Below are 22,992 nucleotides of genomic sequence, written 5' to 3'. Positions count from 1 at the left end.
AAAATGAAAACATTTCACCTAAATAAATCCCCAAAACATTAGAAACCTGGCCGTTTGTTACTCTGGGGCAGGTTTTTAAAGAGCTCTCTATTGATGAATAATATGCAAAATTCTTCCTCGATGGTTGAACATATGAAAAGCAGCAGGATGGCTTGTTAAGGATGCAGATCGCTAGGCCCTGGCTGCAGAGATTTTTAAATGCACCCTATAATCCACTGGGGCTCAGAGAAGCTATTAAAACTTACATGTGCCTTTAGTTGACTCCTGTCTAATGGGGCTTGGGATTGTTTTTACTGGGTACTGTACTGTTGCTGATGGTGGCCGGTCTAAGGGCCACCCGTTGAGAAACCTGCCCGTGTTGTGGCCTCTGATGTAGTGTGCACGGCGGAGAGTGGCTGGGAGATGCTGGAAATTCTGTTTACAGTTTCACGTAGAGCAAGTGCGACTCCACTCACGGTTGCTATACGGGAGCTTCACCAGGTCTGCGTGTCGGATTGTCGCACGTCGCAGCCCTAGAGAGAGACTCTGGAAGAAGAGCCGAGTGCGAGCTCTCAGGGAGAGGAGCTGCCTCTCGTGCCTTCCCGCCTTTGCCTTAAGTGAGGCAGGATTTTGGTGCCTGGTAAGTTGCTTACATAATCCAAAAACTATTTTTGCAAAATGGGCAAGTGGGTTAGAAAATTCCAAATTCCCTTAATTCCCTATTTATACAGGTGAATAAAGATAATTTCTGCCCAACCAACAGAAAATGGCAAAATTGATGCTTCTGGCATGAGGGAGGTCTTTGTTAGCCATAAAGGAAAAGCTAAGACCATCTAATCAGATCTAATAAGAAATCCCCCCAAATTAGAAGGGATCATGAAGATGATATGAAATACAGATTTATATCCAGTGCAGTTAATGATGAAGCTTGCCGTCTCTTGGCAAGTATCTTTTTATTTTGGTGCGTTTTTGAGAGATTAATGATAGTACGAAGCCATCAAAGTTGACATTTTAAAATGAATTGTTTATAGATTTTTAAGATTATATGTTTTAAATTCTTGTAAAGGGAAGCATTTTTAAGAAGTTGCCTCATTTGACCATAATCTTTACAAATCACAAATCCCAGTCCTCTGGTCATACCAAAGATTTCCCTATACCCTGAGTTATCTGCTCTTTATTTTCTTCTGCCTGAGAAGTATGTTGCAAATAAGTAATTATTCTGTGAAGTAGCAGGTCTTCAGCCTCAAGATAAGTAAACCATTGTGTGTGTGGGGGGAAACATTAATGTTTTATAGGTAAAATCTTATGTTTTGCACCTGACCAAAAACCCAACAATCCTCCAAGCAGTGTTTTATGTTTTATGTAACACATTGAAGACTGGCCCCTTTCTTTTTTTTCTTTTTGCCTCTAATTACTGCATGGGAAGTCTTTCACTATATGACTTACAAAACTGCAAACTTTTCATTGAATTTTTATCACCAAAGCATGAATAATGCATTCAGTCCTGAAATGTCACCGTGAACATCAAATGGTTTTACATAATGCATTCTTGCTGTAGTTTCAAGAAGACAGCAATCCAGGAAGCAGCAGAGACAAAAGTTTGGAAGGGCAACTTGTCATTTGATACAAACTTGTCATTTACCTAGGAGGGATAAAATAAGTAGCAGAAGAATAAGTAGAAAGACTGAGAAATGAAGTTGTTTTTTTTTAAAAGCCGTAAGTAGGAAAAAAAACCAAAAAACAAAAGCAGTATACTTGCCACTGGGGACAGGTGAGGAAAAAGCCAGAAGGTAGCCAAAAACAAATGTTCTGGATTGGGAGGAAGGGAAATTAGAAACCCCCTAAGTATAGGAATTAAATCTGAAACTGCAGTGAAATGATATCACGATTTGGAACCATAGTAAATATATAATAAGCCTCAGGGACTGTTCGGGAACATCTTTGATATTTTCCGATTGAGGAATCTTGAAGTGGAAATGTAATGCTATTAAAATTCTACCTTTCAATGCTTTATTAGTTTATGGTAGTGCCCATCCTTCCAGCATCCCTTTCTTTTAGGTCTTGAGATAAATCCAGCTGAATGAAGTGTTTAACCCTCTTATGGAATATGCTGTTACTTGTCTACCCAACCGTTGTTTTCCTGCTTTTCTTGCTAATAGAACCCTCATTTTATTTTTCTCCAGGTACAGTGTATTCTATCAAGGTCACTTGATCACAGGGAGGATGGGCCTCATCTCAGCCCCATGGAATTAAGCATGATTAGCCTAAAGCAGCCATGGCAATCCCACTTCCTTTAGCTAGTGATTGGTCAGGGGTAAGCATGTGTAATAGTTTTCTATTGCTGCTGTAACAAATTAGCAGAGTTACTATTTCACAGTTTTGTAGGCCCTAAGTTTGGGTTGGCTCGCTTGTTTTTTTTTTTTTCTCTGAGTTTTATAAGGACAGAATGGCTGTCAGCTCGCTGCGCCCTGATATTGTGGGAAGGATCTGCTTCCAAGATTATACAGATTGTGGGCAGAATCCAGTTCCTTGTGGTTGTAGGACTGAGGTCCCCACTTCCTTGCTGGTTATCAGCTGGGGCTGCTTCTAGCTTCTAGAAGCCTCTCTCCAGACCCTGCACACAGACTCTTACCTCTCTGAGCCAGCAACAGTATGATGAATCCTTAACACTTGCAATCTTTTTTATTTCTTCTGCTTGATCTCTCTTGCTCTGGCCAGAGTAGACGTTCTGTTCTGTCTGTTTTGTTTTTTATTCAAACCTTGTTTAAAACAGCCCACAAGCTGTATACCAGATTATAAACACTGGAAGGCCAGCTTCATTGTTCCTTTTCCTCCTTTAACAACCACCAAGACTAGCGTTCAGATCCGATGGGAAAGGGAACCAGAGGGTTGGATGTTCTATTCTTAAGGAATTGTATGGTTATACTGGGCCCTAGATACTCTGTTTTGAGGTTTGCAAACTTCATTATTCCTGCATATTCACAGGTTCCAAGGATTAGAGTGTGGGTATCTTTGGGGATCCATTATTCTGCCTCCCATAGTATGCAACCCATGTATGATCAAAGAAACAAGAAGGAGTCCATTGGGAACTTCATTTCCTGGGTGAAAAGACAGAGACCCTGCTCCCTTTTTCCAGCTAGAGACACTAGTATGGAGACAAGATAATCTGGGAGTACCTGCAGCAACCACCTTGTAACAAGGAGACATTAAGAATGAGGATAAAAAGTCAACATACAAAGGGTGGTGGAGTGGGAGAGTAGGAAGCACCTGGATTCTTGGAACATTTTTGAACAGTAGAACCAATACCAGTGATTGCTTTTGTCTGAATGGCTTGTCAGTTGAGGAAAATTATTTTTTTTTAAAGCAGTCTGTCTAGTTTTCTGTCACTGGCAACTAAAAGCAATTCTGAATGATATGTTGCTCCTAGCCTTGATTTCTGGAGCTCTACTGTGGGACAGACCTCTGCTTTTCCATGCTTAAAATGTTGTATTGACTAATCTGAATAAATTTACTTATATAGTAATTCATAATAAATGTGTTCAGTCGTGGCACCAATCTTAGCTTCACCTTGAGACTGTGCTCAGGGTTAGAGAGTCCAGGAAGGGGGTCCAGGGGTCAGAAAACTATAGCCCATGAGCCAAATCCTGCTGGCATAAGCCAGGGTTGCTAAGGAAGGTTTTTAGATTCTCAAACGGTTGTTTAAAAACAAAACAAAACAAAACCAGAACAAAAAAAGAATATGTGACCAGAGACCATGTGTGGCTACTAAACTGAAAATATTTATTATCTGGTCCTTTATAGAAAAATCTTGCCAACCCCTGCACCTGTCATACAGAGGATTGCACCTACCAAGAAGCTGAGAGAGATTTTACTAAGGAAAGGGTCATTAGGTCAGCATTTAATACCTTCGAGAAATAATTATAGATCACCATGTAAAGCTTTTGGCACAGGTGAAGATGAATTCTATCTTCAAGTTAAGTTTCTTTTCAGCTCAACATTTATTAGATTTCTGTTATTACAAGACTATAGAAGACACTGGAATTACATAATGAATAAAACAGAATCTTAATGTAGCTGAAAATCACTTCAGGGAGTCATCTTCTCTGGGAGAAACGATCCATGCAATTCCAAGCAAAAGATAAGGGCCTATATAAAATGATTTCATGCAAAATTTTATATGTATCCACCTTTTTCTAAGGATATGGAGGCAAGGATGGAGAGTGGGTGGTTGGAAATTTGTGCCTGTAACGCAAGATCAGAAAGGTAGAAAAGGAACGAACAACCATTTAATAGGTACTTTATAGTAATTAAGTAAATAATGTAGTAATTATTATAGTAATTAATAGTAATTAATTATTTATAGTAATTAATTATTAATCAATCCCCAAAAGTGAATGCTCTTCTGCAGTTTCTGTGTCAGATGCCCATATTGTTTTCACTAAACCAAACTGCCTCCTAAAGGGAAGTCAGGGGTGAAGATAAAAGATTAAGGAATGATTCACATATCCCTCAAACTCTGGGGCAGCAGATGGGGAAAGACTATAGAATGAGAAGACGATCAAACAAAACCTGAAGGATTACTTCTGTTTAATTGTGGAAAGATGAAGGCAAGCTAGTGAAAAACTCTAAAAACAAGTGATCACAATGTGTAAAGAGAACTAAGAGAACTAAGGTAGTTTCTTTCTTTTTTTTAAAGATTTTATTTATTTGACAGAAAGAGACAGTGAGAGAGGGAACACAAGCAGGGGGAGTGGGAGAGGGAGAAGCAGGCCTCCTGCCGAGCAGGGAGCCCAATGCGGGGCTCGATCCCAGGACCCTGGGATCATGACCTGAGCCGAAGGCAGACGCTTAACGACTGAGCCACCCAGGCGCCCCAAGAACTAAGGTAGTTTTATGGAGGCTAAGAAATTTAAAGGTTTTAAAAGCTTCAGTACCTTGGATAAGAAGATGAAATAACTGAATTTGGCCAAGAGGAGATATTTTACATTGTTGTCCAATTTGGTAGCCACTAGCCACATGCAGCTATTTAAATTTAAATTCGTTAAAGCCACATGAAAAATTTAAAAATTCAAAATTCAGTTCCTTAGTTGTACTCCCCATTTGGAAATGCTCAAAAGCCTCATATGGTCAGTGGCTACCGTACTGGGCAACCAGCACCTTTCCATCATCACAGAAAGCCCCAGTGGAGTGTGTTTTTGAACACACCCAGTTGTGCAGAAGTAAGAACACAATGGGGAGACTGAGCAGGCTTTCCCTTATCCTCTCTTCCGTGGTCGGCGCTGTGGTTGATCTGCCCTCTCCAGCTTGCACTGGGCTCTTCACTGTTGCAGTCCGGCCTCAGCCTCACCCTCTCTGCCCTGGACTATTGCAACGGCTGCCTACCTGCCCCCCCGTTCTTTCCTCCTTCTAACCTGTTCTGCATAAAGGTGCCTTTTCCCTGGCCAGCCAGCCCCAGCTTTTACTGCAGGTCCGCCGTGATGGGGTGCGCGTGGGGGCCCTGCACCGATCGGCACAGTGCAAAGCGATGCCGTCCTCACTCCGTTCCTTCCCCTGCTCGCTCACACAGCGCACAGTACAGTGCAGGCAGACGGTGACCGTACCTTCGCGTCGCACACGTGCCAGGAGGGCGGGAGCAGTGGCTAATCATCACCTTCCGTGTCTTCCGTCTGTTACCAGGTCTTTTTCCTTGTCGTCTCCTACTGGGTCCTACTTAACAGTTTGTTGCCTTGTACTGAGCACCGCACCGGCCTGTTGGTCTTCTTCGGTTCACTCCCTCCCCCCGCCCTCCACCAGCGGCTCTGGCCACACACCGCCATCTCCTCCAGGCCCTCAGGCCTTCGGAGGAGCAGCAGAGTCCTCTGTGACCCGGGCGGCCCACCTCCCTGCACACATGGTCCCGTCGCGGTGTGCTCCTCCCCGCCTCCCTGGCACGTTCATGCATGCCCCGCCCCTCCCCTCCCCTCCTCTCCGCCTCCCTGGCACGTTCATGCATGCTCCTCCCCTCCTCTCCCCTCCCCTCCTCCCCTCCCCTCCCCTCCTCTCCTCTCCGCCTCCCTGGCACGTTCATGCATGCTCCTCCCCTCCTCTCCTCTCCGCCTCCCTGGCACGTTCATGCATGCCCCTCCCCTCCCCTCCCCTCCCCTCCTCTCCCCCCCTCCCCTCCTCTCCTCTCCCCTCCCCTCCCCTCCTCCCCGGCGCCCGCGCGAGGTCACCCTTCAGACCCCAGGGCCCACTTCCGTTCCTCTAAGAAGATTCAGGAGGGGAGCTGCGCCAGGCCCAAGGAGGGGCGGCATCGCTGTGCGGCCGAGGGACACAGCGGGCGTGACCGTGGCCACGTGGGGCGCCACCGGCAGCCAGACGCACCCCCGGCGCTTTCTATTCCCGCAAACGGGGCCGCCAAGTCCTCCCCGAGACGCAGAGCGCGCCGTCGGCCCCCGGCGGCGAGAGGACGGGAGCCTCCGGGCGGCGAAGGGGGTTGTGGGAGCCCTGCGTCGCCCCGCAGACTCACGGGAGATGTAGTGCGGGTTCCTCCGGGGTGGCTGCGCCCGCCTAAGGTGCTGTGCGGGTGCGCGCCGCAGCTTTCGGGGACAAACTGGTGAGGCCGGCGACGGGGGGCGCGGCGTAGCGAGGGTCCAGCTGAGGCGGGCGGAGATTTGTGGCGCTCCTTCCTGGCGGGCAGGACGGCTGCCACCCCGCGTTCTCCTGTCGGCCGAGCCCGGGCCGGGATGAGCGGCGCGGGACGCTGGCTGGTCCGTGGGCAGCGGGTCCCGTCGGTGCGCGGGCTGCCCACGTGCTGCGTCGCTCCTCTGTCTCCCGGGGGCTGGGGACGGGCGGTCGCAGCCTGGGGAGCGTTAGTCGGGAGCTGCCCGGCTGGCCTGACCCGAGCCGGTGCAGTGGACAGGCGGCACTGGGCCGCTCTGCTGGGCCACCGCGCTGAATCTCGCTGTGCCCGCGATTGAGTAACCCCTGAGGCCCTTTGGCCCCCGGGAGCGTCCGCTGCTTTTATTTCGCAGACACTGACCGAGTACCTCCTGTGTGCCAGGCACCCGAGCCTCTGACCTCGAGTCGGGTCGACGACGGTTTTCGGGGCGGGCCCGGCGCGCACACGGTAATCACAATACAATCTGAAAGCGGCCGAGAGAGAGGCCCAGGCCAGCATCGGTGAAAACGTCGAAGGGGGCCACCAAACTCAGAATTCTGAAGAAGTGGTTTAGGAGAGAAGAAGGCAAGGTTGGTTAAGTTTAGTAAGGACAGGCTTACTCAGCAAACGTTTACTGCTGGCTTTCGTTGCTAGATCCTGTTCTAGGTGCTGAGTGCGCCAGGGTGAATGATACAGACAAAATCTCTACTTTCACAGAGCTTATTTTTCTGGTAAGTTAGAGAGAAAGAAAATAAATTAGTGAGGACAGAAGAAAATAGAGAGCAGGTGTTCTTCAAAGAATTAAAACAGGGTGATATGACAAGTGATGGGGTCAATTTTTAATCATGTAAAATTTTAATTTTCTTTTTTAATAGGCAATGCAGTTTGAATAGCTACTAAATTCAAATTTATCTACAAGCACAGGAACAATTTTCTATACTGTGTTGATGCATTATGGGCACTCTGTTGTTCAAGGAGGGCAGGATCACACTACCGTTAGCACTTAGGGCAATATCCAATAGGATATGTTGGGGTTAAACTTACTAGCAGAGTCTGTGTAATCTCTAAACTCTTGTTAACTCATGGAGAGTGTGCTTAGACTGTTTTTGATTAGACTGGACTCAGTATGGCTAATAGTCTATCTAGTAACTAATGAGTGACCTTACTCCCGTTACATCCCATAACACTACCATAGCATGGCAAGGAGCATCCAAGCCTTTGTGCAATAGTAAAGTTTTCTTGGCCAGGGAAGTGGCCTTGTGAGCCCAATTTTACACATGAGGGCACCTCCAGACCTCAGCAGCTGGTATCAGCCTATTCCTTGTGTTGAGGCGACTCAGACCTGCTGGGCCAGCACATAGCCAAGTCACTGGAATGGGAAACAAATGAGCCTCCAGAGCTATCTGGATTTGTCTTTGAAAGGGAGGAAGGGAAAAAACAAAAAAACACACTATCACTTGAATTAATAGCATTGTTTTTAGCTCAATAAGAATATTTCTGATTGAGTTCAGAGTTCCAACTTCATTAAATTTTTAAAGTATTTTCTAATCTTAATTGTTTGAACTCAAGTAAAACATTTTAAAATTTAAAAGGAAAGAAAGGGAAGAAGGTAGAGAGGATGACAGAATGTGATCATGAGGCTCCATCTGCTGTTCTAGGCTCTTAGTTTCATGCTTTTAAAAAGATGTATTCAGCCTCTTTTTCTTATTTCTTCCACTTTGCAGTCTTTGCTCATGTGACATATTAAAATAAGAATTCTTAGTGTTTTTATCCCTTATTTTCCATTTCACACTGCAAAGATGCCATTCCAAAGGTGATTATCTTGAATGGCAATCAGATAGTTCCTTTGAGGGCCCTCAGCTTTTCCTTGTCTTCTTAAACCATTCCGATCCTGCTCTTCTGGAAGTTACCAACAATTTATTAATAGACATATTTAATCCTTTTAACAAATATATGAGATAGTGTCAGAAATTAACACAGCCAGACATTAATGTGGTGAAAACAGATTTTATTTAGTCACTACTGACAGTAGGGGAAAGAGCTGAGCTCCATTCCAATTTGTGAGAAATGATTTGGGTGTTTTAAAGGTAGAATGGGGTGCGGGGTAGAGCAGGGGCTCCATAGAGTTAGAGAAGTGAAAAATCACAAAGGATTGGTCATTGCAAATGCAATTAGGCCAGCTGTGTTTGCTAGCTGGCAGTTATTAAAGATAGGATTCTATCCTACCACAGAGACTGGGAAACAGAGGCCCTATCCTTCCTGATGATTACATTTCAAAGGAATGACTCTCAGGTCCTTGAGAAAAATACTTCTTTTTTTTTTTTTAAGATTTATTTATTCACTTTAGAGAGAAAATCCGAGTGTGTGAGTGGGGGTGAGGGGCAGAAGGAGAATCTCAAGCTGACTCTGCTCAGCGTGAAGCCCAGTGTGGGGCTCGATCCTGCGACCCTGAGATCATGACCTGAGCTGAAATCAAGAGTCGGATGCCCAACCGACAGAGCCACCCAGGTGCTCTGAGAGAGATACTTCTGAGTTGCAAGAGATACATATTCACAAATGTGATTCCCTTTTAGTAAATGCTCTAGGAAAGGGAGATAAGGAGCCCATCAGTAGGTGTTGCTAGAACAAATGCTAAATTTCCTGGCAGCATTTTTAGTTTTCTCAGGCAGTCATTGTAATGGGGAAGCTGGGGACATCCTAGGGACGTGGCTTTATGCTGCTAGAAGCCATGGCCGAGTTTGGTCTAGTTTTTTTGTGCAGGGTTTAGTTGGAATTATGTGCCAAGAGCAGGCTCTATTAGCCCAATTTTACACGTGAGGGAACCCAAGCACAGAAATCAGTAACTCATGGGATGGTACAGCTAGTAAGTGGTAGAGCTGAGATTTGAATGTAGAACCTGGACCCCTAACTCCTGTCTCATAGCACTCACGGAGACTCTGGGGAAGCAGTAAAAATTATGATTTAATCCTTGTCAAAATAGTCCAATGGAAGGGACTTGTTCAAACATTAGAACAAATAATTATAATCAGTGCGGTGTCAAAGATACCCGTTCAACTCTCCTCTTCCTGTCTAATGAGGACACAGAAAGCTTTCTAACCTGATTTTTCCTTTTAGCCACTTCCTGCTGTTACCTGCCAGCCAGACATTACAGCTGTGTATCTCACCAGAGCCTCAGACCTGTTACATCCTCAGTCCGACTCATTGCCTCCCTTCCTCATTATTGTCTCTCTTCCAGACCCTCTTCTGACTCTCCAGTTTCCGAATGACATTGATGGTCTCGGTCACTTGGGCTCTGTCCTGATAGGAAGTGATCTGTGTTTCCTCTTTCCCTCATGTATCAGTAGTCACCAAGTCCTACGGAAGGTACTAGAACTTTTCTTTGGTCCTCCCCCGTTTCTCTGTTTCCTTTTCTCTTACAGCCTCCCTGTGCGCGGGAGCGGCCGTTGCTGCTACTTGCCAGGCCGGGTTACTGCAGATCCTCCTGCCCCTCGCTTCCCTGTGAGGCTGGCCAGCCGGCCTGCTGCTCTGGCCTCAGTTCCTCTCACACGCACCCTGTGGGTTAGTTAAGTTAGCTCCTGGCTGCTCTTCCAGTCAAGTCAGCAGTTTCTTTCTAGACATAAAGAGTAGTGATTAGAGTTTTGGCTGTTTATGAGCTGTTTTGGAATATGATTTTATTTAACTTCCTAAATTTATTTTGTTTGCTAACTTTGAAGATTTTCAAGTGGGTGAAGAGTGGGATCGGTAGATCGGCCAACAGTCTCTGCTCTAAAAAAAATATGCCTACCTCTCACTCTTTGCCAGACGCATCCATTTCTGTTTTTAGCTCCTGCTCTTTATTGCCTCACTGGATACCTCCCTTCCAGATGACTCCGTATTCCCCTTGCCCTTCAGTGCTCAGCTCAAGTCGACTTCTGTTTTGAAGTTCTCCCTGGTTTTTCCAGTTAACAGTGATCTTATTTTTTTTCTAATTCATGTCACATTGAAAGACTCTACAGCTAACAATTATATCAAGATATGTTATTCTTTCATTGTTTAGTGTTTGTCTGTGTTCCTCAACTAATTTCTAAACTTGTTGAAAGCACAAACTGTGTATTGTAGTTGTAGGCTGCAGAGTGCTGAGACCATAAATAGGCATGTGTGTATCTGCCCATTATCACTCATTTATCCCTTCAACACATTTTTATTGAGCACCTACTATGTCTAGCATTCCTGCTCAATTAAGCTACAAACTATGTTAAATTCTGTGACTAAAATAAATAGGCCGCTGTAATAAAGCATGATGTAAGGTGTTGATTTGGATAGTGTGAATGCCTTTGTGGGAAAGTGCTCAGTAACTACTTGCTGACTGACATATTTTAGTAGAAGGAAAACACAGTTCTATGGGGTTCTTATATCTGTATTTAAAAAATTATGGCTATAAATATATATAACATGTACATCTTAAAAAATAAAAAAACACCTAAATCCCATATAACTTAAGAAATACCTTTGATGCTTTTTGTATGTCCCTTTTATATCACATTCCTCCCCTCCCGCCAGAAATAACTTCTCTCCTGGATTATGTGTCTATTATTTCTCTGCTTTTCTTTGCGTTTTGCTATATGTGTATTTTTAAACAACATATGGCTTACTTTTGGGTTTTGAACTTTATGTAAATGGAATCATACCGTATATTCTGTGAATTTTTTATTTTCTTTCTTCTTCTTCCTCCTCTTTCCTTCCTAACCTTATGTTGTGAAATTCGTCTGTGGCACATTTTACCTAGGACTTCACAAGTAAGGGGCTGTAACACCTGTGGGTAATGTAGTGCACCTAAGAGAGCATTGGAACATTTTGTAGACCCTCAGAGATGCTCTTGCTTTTTTGATGTTCTTGCTTTTTTGTTACCTTCTTAAATAGCCCTTTGTTGTCCAGGCATCGGTTTGTTTTCACTTCTCTTGGTTGGTGAAAAGTAAAGTAAGCATTTTAAAAAATGATCACATAGAAATATTTATAAACTATAGAATATATGAATAGCATTGTTATAACTTCCGCTAGGATTCTTAAAGTTGACATTTTATACCTTTTTTTTTTTTTTCCCCAGTACTGTCATGGACAGCAACCATCAAAGTAGTTACAAACTCAGTAAAACTGAGAAGAAGTTCTTGAAGAAGCAGATTAAAGCCAGGCATACTTTGCTGAGACACGAAGGCATTGAGACTGTATCCTGTGCCACTCAGGTAACCTAAAACTGTTACCGTTTGAATGTAGCCATGTCGCCATGTTAACGTGTTGCAGTCATATTTGTTAATAATTGCTCAGAGAAGGAGGCTGTGATTGTTCAGTCTTGTGTTATGTCTCTATTCAGTATACACATGACAGGACCTGCTAACTTTCTATTTTGGGGACATAGTTTGAATTTCCATTGACCGTGTTGGTTGAACTGGAGGGAGTGGTGGGTATATGTTAACAGAAACACTGTATAACTGTACAGAATTTACAAAGCATATTTCCATTCATTATTTAATTCCTTAGGAATTCTTACATGATGGGTTAGAGAACTAAGGCTCTGGCAGGTGGTATGTCCTTTGATAGGGTGGCTGAACAGAAAACTAAACCTAAACCTCTTTTGTATCCTAATGTAGTCTTTCCCCTCTATTCCTAACTTCATTTTTGTTATAAAGTATTTTGACTATGTGCTGTAAAACAGTTTTAATTTATTAGACCTTATTTACAAAAGCCTTTTCATTTTCTAATGGCAATAATTCAATTATATATATTATATTATAATATGTGTTAATTATGAGGGACTGTGAGACTTCTTGGACTGTGAGTTAAGAAGAACTTAGTTTAACTCTTAGCTTTTCCATTTATTTGGACGTGAGCAGTCCCTTCGAGATCAGCTTTCTTCATTTGTAAAGACGTAGTATCGCATGCCTTTTTATTCCATTGGATTGTTAGATTCTAGAGCAAGTATGTGACAGTGCTTATTAATCATTAAAATTCCATGTGAACATAAAGTATTTTTTCTGGTTCTTAGGGGTAGGAAGGAAGATCAGCCATCATCTAACCAAGGGCCGAACACATGCCCTTGAGAAGGTGAAGCTAGGATTAAAACTTGGGTTTCAGACCAGTACTCTTCCCTTACATCATGTTACACTGTCTTCTGTGCTGTGTGATAGTTTTAGAAATGAATGATCTGTTAAGGGAGATTTATTTATTTACTTAAAGATTTGTTTATTTTAGAGAGAAAGAGAGCGGGGTGGGGAAGAGGGAGAGGGAGAGAGAGAATCTTAAGCAAACTCCATACTCAGCACGGAGCCCGATGCGGGGCTCGATCTCACGACCCCAGATCGTGACCTGAGCCGGAATCAAGAGTCGGACGCTCAGCCAACTGAGCCACCCGGGTGCCCCTGTTGAGGGAGATTTAAATTTAGCAGGTAATAGGCCCATACTTAGATTCAACACAGTATTAATGACTTCAGAGAATTAAACCAAATTCCTATAAAGAGGAGAGAATACGTAATAGATTAGAAGTAATATGGATGCACACGCTCTGCTGTTTCTGCCAAGAGCCGCCGAGGCTATGAGGCGTTCAAAAGACTAAACTGACATAGTCTCTGTTCCTCTCTTCCCAAGTATAACTTGCTTTCTTTTCCTTCTAGGGTCGTGAAGACAAATGTAAGGAAAGAAATGGGTTATAATTTCTCTGCCTCTGAAGCTGTTTCTAGTGGATCTGTTTTTTTAGATTTCTACAAGCTTTAACCTCACCTTCGTGGCTTCCAAATTGTCTTCTTATTTGGGCTTGATTATTTTTTTCTCCACGATATTTTTACAAGAAAGGAATAAAATTCTAGAAGAACCTCTAATTGCATATTATCTATCCAGGAGAGAACAAATGTTCTTTTCGTGATGTTATAGGTATACGTGCCTTTGTGCAAATTTATAGCCGTTGTGAGATTTCTCTAGAGCGGTGGTCCGCAAATTGTCAGGACTGAAGATAAGTTAAAAAAAATTCTGAATTCTCTACTTCATATTACTGGGAAGATTGCTCGAACAATTATAGATAAGACAGTTATTGCTTTTAATTCTATTGTGTGACTCACATGCAACTGAAAATAAATTCCTCCCTTTCCTCCCCTCTGCACTTGTTTTTGTGTGGTTTGCCTTTAGAACTGCCCACAGATCCCTTAGCGTCCTTGAGGACCACTAGTAGTCCTCAGGTCATACCTCACCACGCTCCTCAGGCTCTAGATGGGGTAGTGGACCCTTGACATCTATATCACCTTTGCAATTCCTTAGATTTGGGAATGTAGAAGTATTTTTGTAACTATGGCTACATACAACCAAATCATTTTACTACTTTAATTTATAAACCCTGTTGAATGAGGTCCAAGGCAAGCCATCTTAGACTAAATTTTACACCATGTTTTATATCATTGTATGATCGTATTTGTTCATCATGTGAATGTGTGTATTTGCAAACATATAAAGTATGGGGTCTTCTGTGACAGCACAGAGCTTTACTTTTCTCATCCAGTTTTATAATAATCTATTAATATTCTTTTAAAACAAGTTTCTAGATATTCCCATTTGGTGTATATGAAACTAATACATTATATTCTAATCTCCAGCTTTGTATATAAATCAGGGGTCGGCGGAGTACTGTCCCTAGGTCAAATCTGGCTTGTAAGCTAAGAATGAGTTTTACATTTTCAAAGGGTTGTTAAAAATGAAAATAAAGTATGTGACAGAGACTTGCCTGAGAAGCCTAAATATTTACTGTCTGGCCCTTTTCAGAAAAAGTTTGTTAATACCTGGTATAAATGGTAAAACTGATAAGAGTAAGCCATCAGTGGTTTACTTCTCTTATGCTACCAAGCTTTTAGAAGTCATAGGTTATAAATTAAAAATATTAACACTGTGTAGAATGTTTTGTAAGAGGTGCTAGGCCATAAGCATCAGAATAAAAATAGGAAACTTCTCTCCCCGCCGCCTCCCGACAAACCCCTTGAATAAAGTTTAGTGCAGGACTGCAGATAACAGGAAGTAAGCATGAAATTTAACTAAGGAGAAAGTTTTAATTGCAAAATGAATTACTCAGACACAGAGGAAAATTTTCCTGTTTTGTGTTCAGTAGAAACTGTAGTAACATTGTATCATGGTTATGTCAAGTGTGGATTCTGAAAACTGACAGAAATAGGTTTGAAACCCAACTCCCCCATCACTACCGTAACTTTTCTGCTATTCAGTGTCTACTCTGTGAAGTGGGGCTAGTATTACTCACTTTGTAGGCTTGTTGTGAAGGTTATGTTAATGAGGATTAAGTAGGTAAAAGTAGGTATTGACTGGCAGAAAGTATTATGTAACCCCTATTCCTTGTCTCTCTCTTATTTCTCTTTCATTGTGCTAAACTTGTACGCAGTAATAAATGTGACATTTTAATTGTATGTATAGCCATTAAGAAAGGAATATTATACTGCAAAGTCTATTTAAAAATCAATATTATTTATATCATAGGTATACTTTTTAATCCACGATATTTAATAAATTAATTTATATACTGTGTATGAAATTAGAAACCCAATTAACCACCGTAAGGAAACCTTTTTTCCCGTCTTAATTACACCTTTGTAAGGAAATCTTATTTAAAAATAATGTTATTTTAGGGGCGCCTGGGTGGCTCAGTCGTTAAGCGTCTGCCTTCGGCTCAGGTCATGATCCCAGGGTCCTGGGATCGAGCCCCGCATCGGGCTCCCTGTTCGGCAGGAAGCCTGCTTCTCCCTCTCCCACTCCCCCTGCTTGTGTTCCCTCTCTCACTGTGTCTCTCTTTGTCAAATAAATAAAAATCTTTAAAAATAATAATAATAATCTTATTTTAATAAATCTTATTTTAAAATCTTATTTGAAAATAAATGGATTGATACTAATTGCTCATGGTTTTTTTCTTCTTTTTTTGTTTTTCTAAAGAGCCTGGTTATCGCCAATGGTGGATTGGGTAACAATGTGAGTAGGAACCAGCTGCTCCCAATGTTAGAGAAGTGTGGCCTGGTGGATGCTCTCCTAATGCCACCTAATAAGCCCTACGCATTTGTAAGATACAAAACTGCAGAAGAAGCTAAGAAAGCCTATGTCACCCTCAATGGAAAAGAAATCGTGGATGATTTAGGACAAAAGATCATTCTGTACTTGAATTTTGTGGAAAAAGGTATTAGTTATACAGGTGTCTTTTAAAAAAAAGTCGGTTTTGTGTGAGTTTTGTTTCCTTTCTTTTCTTTCTTTTCCTTTCCTTTCCTTTCTTTTCTTTTTTTTGAGTTACTGTGAAACCAAACAGGACCTCAGTTAAGCAGCCCCTTTTTGTCTGACAAACACTCCTTATGCACCCAGTTTTCGCTGGGCGTGGGGCCAGTCGTTGAAGGGATGTGGATTGGAGCTGGACCTACCGCCCTAACAGTATATTTATTATCTGTGTTACTTATTTTAGAATCCTGCTACCTAATTGTGCTTTTCAAAATTTAATGTTGGGGATTCAGATTACCAATTTTATAGAGTCTACCCAGAAGCTTTCAATTAGTCGCTTAGGAATCAATTGTGATCTGAATGATTGTGTGCCAGGCTTGCCATACGGAGGAACACCGTTAGCCACCGGGGGTTCCTAAAGCTTTACGGTGGCCGCGTCCGGCAGAACTTCCTGTGATGATGGCAACGTCTGTATGTTCATAGCTGCACTGTGCAGTGTGATTGTGGGATTGAGGAACTGGCTTTTTAATTAAATTTTATTTAAGGAAATTAATTTAAATAAAAGCCTTATAGACCCATATACAGAACTGCTACAGAGATGATTACATCTTTTCACCATTGTCCCATGGAAATAAGATGTACTGAGATGAACTTGGATGTAGACATCTGGTCTCCCATTATGTTCATTTGCCACCTACTTAGGCAACTCACTGTTTTGTTCAGATACCCCGGGGATGGGTAGGTGAGGATAATCTGACCGAATTTATGTTTCTGTAAAATAAGACTCAGAGGAAACTTTTAAAGACTTTTTAAAGATATATTTTAGGAGTTATAATTCTCAGTATATGTATTTAATTTAAAATCTGACATAAGCCTTAGATTTAAAAAACTATGTTATCTCTGTATGTGTTTATGATCAGCTTTTGAAAACTGAGTGGTTTGGGAGTAAGTTTTAATCAGAAAGTATTGTCCTTGGGTTTTCCCCTAGTCAGTATGTAGAACGCTCTGTAAGAAATTGCACAAAGTGAGTTCTGGGGTGTTCTTTATTTGAAATCCCACATTAGATCCAGATGTATTTCCAAGGCTGTTGTTGGGAAATAAATCCTAATAGAAACAAAGAGAGAACAAAACTGTGTCACAAATGTTTTGATACTGGTCTTGATAACTGCTACCAGAGAGCCACTGAGTAAGAAATACAAGGGGTGTTTTTAATTCTTTTTTTAAAAAACTATAGGAAACTAAGTATGAATTATTTGTACTATAAATTGCCTGTCTTTAAGGAATTTTCCTCGAAGCTTTCCTTACATAATTTGAATAAGTAATACAATGCCTGACATGTAGTAAACACTTGGTAAATATTTATCAGGTGATTCACTATTTGTATTTCTGAAATAGTAATAAAATCTAGTAGACGTTTATATTGTTGTTTCTGTGAATTTTTATGTTAAGTGATTCAAGGATGAAAACTCTTCAGCAGAAAAGCTTTAGAAATCACGTCTGTAGCATGAACGATGAGATCCCTAAATGTGAATTGCATTATTCCCTTTAATCACAAATTCTTTTTTTTCTTTCACAGCTACACCTATCTTAAACTTTGAAGGGCACAGGGACTTAAATTATTTTAATATATACCAAATAATTCTTCAAAGGATGATATTTTTATTTTTTTGGAATACTTTTTTTGTTGTTTTACCTTTTTCTGTTACTGGACCATACCTAGTATCAAGAAGCTAAGGGCAAAAATGAGCATTTAAATTTTTGTATTCAGTATTTAGAGACGGTCTGGCTAGAATGGCAAACTGTAGATATTATGACAAACCTTGTTTCTTAGTGAGATTTAAAAAGTAGCTCAATCGTGTTCAAATAATATTTAAGTAAATACTGTTTTATTTGCTGTTGGTAATTGTGGTGGATACAATGTACCATAATCTTTATTTTGGTTGGGGCGCCTGGGTGGCTCAGTTGTTAAGCGTCTGCCTTCGGCTCAGGTCAGGATCCTGGGATCCTGGGATCGAGCCCCGCATTGGGCTCCCTGCTCCACGGGAAGCCTGCTTCTCCCTCTCCCACTCCCCCTGCTTGTGTTCTCTCTCTTGCCGTGTCTCTCTCTGTCAAATAAATAAATAAAATCTTTAAAAAAAAAAATCTTTATTTTGGTTTTTATTTTTGTATTTTCCTATGTCATATGCCCTTAGCATTCTTTTATTTATTTATTTTTTTAAAATGTTATCCATTTTATTTTATTTTTTTATTTTTTATTTTTTTTTAAAGATTTTATTTATTTATTTGAGACAGAGAGAATGAGAGACAGCATGAGAGGGAGGAGGGTCAGAGGGAGAAGCAGACTCCCCGCCTAGCAGGGAGCCCGATGTGGGACTCGATCCCGGGACTCCAGGATCATGACCTGAGCCGAAGGCAGTTGCCCAACCAACTGAGCCACCCAAGGCACCCATATGCCCTTAGCATTCTTATTTCTGAATATGAGGATGGGGAATTCTGTGAACTGATAAATGGCCTCTGGACAGAATTATTTGTATTTAGGAACTCTAAGTTTTGTATGTGACTGTTTTGTTTTGGTTTCCCACAGCACAATGGAAAGAGTTGGGGCTTCAGGCTTTACCTCCAGGCCTCATAGTAGTAGAAGAAATTATTTCTTCTGAGGATGAGAAAATCCTTTTGGAAAGCGTTAACTGGACAGAGGATATAGACAATCGTAATGGTAAGTAAAACTTCTCAAATTTGATATTTAAATGTCTCTGCAAAATGCCATGCTAATGCTTCTCCTTTCCTCCTCCTCCTTTGCTTTACTGAAATTTCTAATATTTCCTCAAAATTACTGAGTGGCCTAGATCTAATATTAGGCAAGTCATGCCAACAGTTCTTAGGGGCATTAATAATAAATGACATTTATATAGCTATCAATTTTAAGCTCCAAACTAATTAATATTTATTAGCTAACATTTGTAGAGCCGGCACTGATAAGCCCTTTCACATACATTATCTTCTTTGATCCTGTCCCTCCCCCCCACCCCCAGGCATATTTCTGGTGCAGGATCAGCCTCTCAGTACCTTGCTGCCGAAATGCAGTAAGAGCTTCCTGGAGCTCTGTGCAAATTAGAGTTCCTCTGACTCTTTCCAGATATAAAAGGTCTTGTGAGTGGCAGCGTCCATGTTTGACTTTTTCAGGTTGATGGGATGAAACTCTCCAAGGGTTTGTTACCATTTTAGACTGAAAAGAACAGCAGAGGTGAGGTAGAATAATGTCTTTTATTAAAGACAGTAATTTAGCAGTTACCAAAATCACCATTACTAAAGGAATCCTGACTCACAGTTTTGACTTTGAAACAAAGGAATGCAAATATTTTTCTCTCAAATAGTTTACTTTTTTTTCTTCATTTAGTTCAAAAATCCTTAAAGCACAGGAGAGTAAAGCATTTTGGTTATGAATTCCACTATGAGAACAACAGCGTAGATAAAGACAAGCCATTACCTGGGGGTAAGTAATTGCTAATAAACGACAAATGCTGGCTCAGAAAAGAAAGATTTAATATATTGGAAGTATGTCATAGTATGTTTCATTTGTCATTTCTAGGTAAACTGTTGAAATAGCTGATTAAATTTAAAACATTTAAATTACATACGTAGTGCAGTTTTGTTATAAAAACTGGATACATATAGCCAAGGCTAAAGTTCCTCTTGAACACCAGCCTTACTCCCGTACTTCTCGGAGGTAGTACTATTAACAGGTGAGCACATGTGCTGTAACAAAGAGTTTACATCCCAGTGGAGATACTGTGGAAGTATGTAGTTGCTAACATGGAGTATTATATTGAGTATTATATGTTGTATGTTCACATATTACACGTATGCCTCCAACTTGTTCTTCTCCCTTTATTGAATGTCTTGGAGATCTCGCCTGCTTTTTCATTGTATTCAGTGTTCAATAGTGGCTTATTCAGTTAGCTCCCTTTGGTAGACATTTAGATTATTTCTAGTTTTAGCTTTTATAAGGAGTGATGCTCTGCGTGTCTTTGTGTTTATCTCTTATGCAGTAAGCAAGAATTTCTCAAGGGAGACTGCTAAGTAGTAGAATTGTTATGTCAGTTATGTCCATTTAAAAATGTTAATAGATAGGGGCGCCTGGGTGGTTCAGCCATTAAGCGTCTGCCTTCGGCTCAGGTCATGATCCCAGCGTCCTGGGATCGAGCCCCGCATCGGGCTCCCTGCTCCATGGGAAGCCTGCTTCCCCCTCTCCCACTCCCCCTGCTTGTGTTCCCTCTTTCTCTGTCAAATAAATAAATAAAATCTAAAAAAAAAAAGTTAATAGATACTGAAAAACTGTCCCCAACTCAGCTGTACTGACATATTCTTACCGAGCGTGTACCTCCTTCCCCCACCCACACCAACATGTGGTATTACAAAACTTTTAACTTTATAATTTCCTGATTACTAGTGAGGTTGGCCATTTTTAATTTACCTTTCTGTGAATTCCTCTTCATATCCTTTGCCGGGTTTTTTCTAATGGGTTGACCGATGAATAAGATTTTACTGTATGATCTGGATATTAAACCTTTGGTAGGATTGTGTTGGAGTTATATTTACTTGATGGACTTGAATCTTATTTAAGGCTTACTTTCCTTCATAAAATAACATTTCTGATTCCAGTGAAAGTAAGTTAGTTCTACTTTGAAAACTGGTTTGTTTTTGTTTTTAAAATATTTTAATTTTTTAAGTGATCTCTACACCTAACATGTGAATCAGTGGGGCTCAAACTCACATCCCGAGATCAAGAGTCACATGCTCCTCCGACTAAGCCAGCCAGGTGCCCCAAAAACTATGTTTTTTAAAAGGAACTAATTTAGGGGTGCCTGGCTGGCACAGTTGGAAGAATGAGCAATCCTTGATCTTGGGGTCATGAGTTCGAGCCCCACGTTGTGTGTGGAGATTGCTTTTTAAATAAAAAGAAAGTTTAGGGCACCTGGGTGGCTCAGTTGGTTAAGCGACTGCCTTCGGCTCAGGTCATGATCCCAGGGTCCTGGGATCGAGTCCCACGTCGGGCTCCCTGCTCGGCAGGGAGTCTGCTTCTCCCTCTGATCCTCCCCCTGCTTGTGTTCCCTCTCTCGTTGTGTCTCTCTCTGTCAAATAAATAAAATCTTTTAAAAATAAATAAATAAAAAGAAAATTTAAAAAAATAAAAGGAAATGATTTAGAAAATAAGTAAATTAAATTTAAATTTAATTTTAAAAAGTGGAATAATTTTAAATAACAAGAAAGAGTGGTCAGGCTAATTTCCAGCATGTAAGAGTAAATTTTATAGTTTTATTGCTGTTTTACAAAGTGCCAGAATTGTGAGCAAAATTTTTCTTTTGGATATTTTGTTTGATTAAAATCAATAAAATAACTTCAAAAGATTCTGAAGGTTTTGTTTTTATTGTTTTGTCTTATGGGTTTATTGTTATATTTAGACCTTGACTGTTAAACTAAAAGCTGTGTGATTTTTCTCAGAGTGGCTTTTTTTTATTCTTGAGTAAAACATGCAAAGTAAATATTTTAATGATTTATCTTTATGATTACTGACATCAGGTCTTCCTGACATTTGGGATAGCATTCTGGAGAAGTGGTTGAAAGAAGGTTTCATTAAACACAAACCCGACCAATTGACTGTTAACCAGTATGATCCTGGGCATGGTGAGTATTTTCTTATTTCCACACTGCAATCATATATTTCATAACTGAGTAGATTCTTTAACTCCCTAAAATCAAAGATATGATTTTTTAGCTTAAATTAACTCTTCGCAGTAATTTGCTTATGTTTGTTACCTGTGTTGACTTTAATCCCTTGCAGATTTACATGTTAATCCCTTGAAGAACTCGTGTCTCAGAGTGTAGATAAGTAGACTGACACAGTTGCTGTTTGTGATTTTTTTTTGTTTGCTTCTCAACATTTCATTTAGAGAGGGAGGAGGTTGTTTCAAAGACATAGGAAGCACGTGTAGTAGAAGAACCACATAATTTACAGATCCCTAGAAGAAGGCTGCTTGGTTGGATGGTCTTGCTCTTCTTTCTCCTCCGAGAATGGGAAGACAATTCTAGGATGATATGTTAGTAAAAATCTTTAGGCTCCTGAGTTTTTTGCACTTAGTAGCAGCATCTTCATGTGATATTTGTAGTAATGAAATGATCGTAAGGATTTTATCAGTGGCAGACATCGTGGGGTTTTGGGTTTTTTCCTGCTCTTATCATAATGTATTGTAATTACATATTTAGCTGTCAGTCTTTCTGTTGGTCTGTGTGCTCCCTGAGGACAGGGATGTGTCCTACCTGCTTTACATGCTCTTACCACGTAGCAAATCCTTTTTCTTGGGAGATGCTCAGTTAACGTAGATGAGAAGTTGATGGAGGAAGCCATATCTGAAGGAGGGATATGCTTAGTCTTCACACCTGGCTCTTGCTTTTGTTCTGCATGTACCTGGGAATCCCATGTTCACGGGCCCACGTGACTTTGGTGTTCCTCTGTCGCATGTTCTCTTGGGCTGGGCTTGGGTAGGTGCCTCAGGCAAGCCGTGGCTCTTGCGTCTTGGTTTCAGAATGGCTGCCAGTGGCTCTTCAGCACCAACTGGAGATATTTTCAGTTCAGGTTTAGCTTCATTTTATGTAGTCACATTCACCCCAGATGTTTCCTTTTAACTAAAATTGCAGTACCTTCCCGAGAACACCAGACAGTGCTCTCCCCAGTATAGTGTGAGGCCGCATGTGTCTTAAATCTACTGAAAGGAAAAGTGAAGTGACCTGTTACTTTATTTTCTATCCCAGGAATTCCTGCTCATATTGACACACATTCTGCTTTTGAGGAGGAGATTGTTTCTCTCAGTTTGGGGTCAGAGGTAAATGTTCACACATTTTCATTAGCCATCAACGACTGTCTTACCTTATATGATGCTGTTTTCATGGGATTTCTTAATTAAATGAGTTAGGATTTAAACATGAGAAGTAAAGGTGCTATATTAGTGCTTTCATTTCTTGTAACTTTGTTTTTTTAAAGATTTTATTTATTTATTTGACAGAGCGAGACACAGCGAGAGAGGGAGCACAAGCAGGGGGAGCGGGAGAGGGAGAAGCAGGGGGAGCGGGAGGGGGAGAAGCAGGGGGAGCGGGAG

At 41.2% G+C, this 22,992-nt stretch overlaps 1 protein-coding gene and 1 non-coding gene across 7 annotated transcripts in view; one reads left to right on the top strand and one right to left on the bottom strand.

Moving 5' to 3' along the window:
• Positions 1-2,737: 2,737 nt before the first annotated feature.
• LOC118013588 lies at positions 2,738-2,869 on the bottom strand. Its single transcript, XR_004680071.1, has one exon. It is a non-coding gene; the product is annotated as a small nucleolar RNA SNORA61 (small nucleolar RNA).
• Positions 2,870-6,463: 3,594 nt separating this feature from the next.
• ALKBH8 (alkB homolog 8, tRNA methyltransferase) overlaps positions 6,464-22,992 on the top strand; it is a 52,883-nt gene continuing 36,354 nt past the window's right edge. Inside the window, exons 1-8 of one of the 6 annotated variants that reach the window (XM_035008842.1) lie at positions 6,464-6,574; positions 9,855-9,982; positions 11,703-11,838; positions 15,569-15,806; positions 18,423-18,554; positions 19,236-19,331; positions 21,419-21,523; positions 22,649-22,719. In XM_035008842.1, the coding sequence (XP_034864733.1) occupies positions 11,710-11,838; positions 15,569-15,806; positions 18,423-18,554; positions 19,236-19,331; positions 21,419-21,523; positions 22,649-22,719 (771 nt within the window). In that variant the 5' untranslated portion in view covers positions 6,464-6,574; positions 9,855-9,982; positions 11,703-11,709. The other 5 variants (XM_035008845.1, XM_035008843.1, XM_035008844.1 and 2 more) reach the window with 5 other exon arrangements.

This window comes from Mirounga leonina, unplaced genomic scaffold (genome assembly GCF_011800145.1).
Source record: "Mirounga leonina isolate KUSES-001 unplaced genomic scaffold, KU_Mleo_1.0 Mir_153, whole genome shotgun sequence".
Taxonomy (NCBI): Eukaryota; Metazoa; Chordata; class Mammalia; order Carnivora; family Phocidae; genus Mirounga; species Mirounga leonina.
This window is presented reverse-complemented; position numbering and strand designations above follow the sequence as displayed.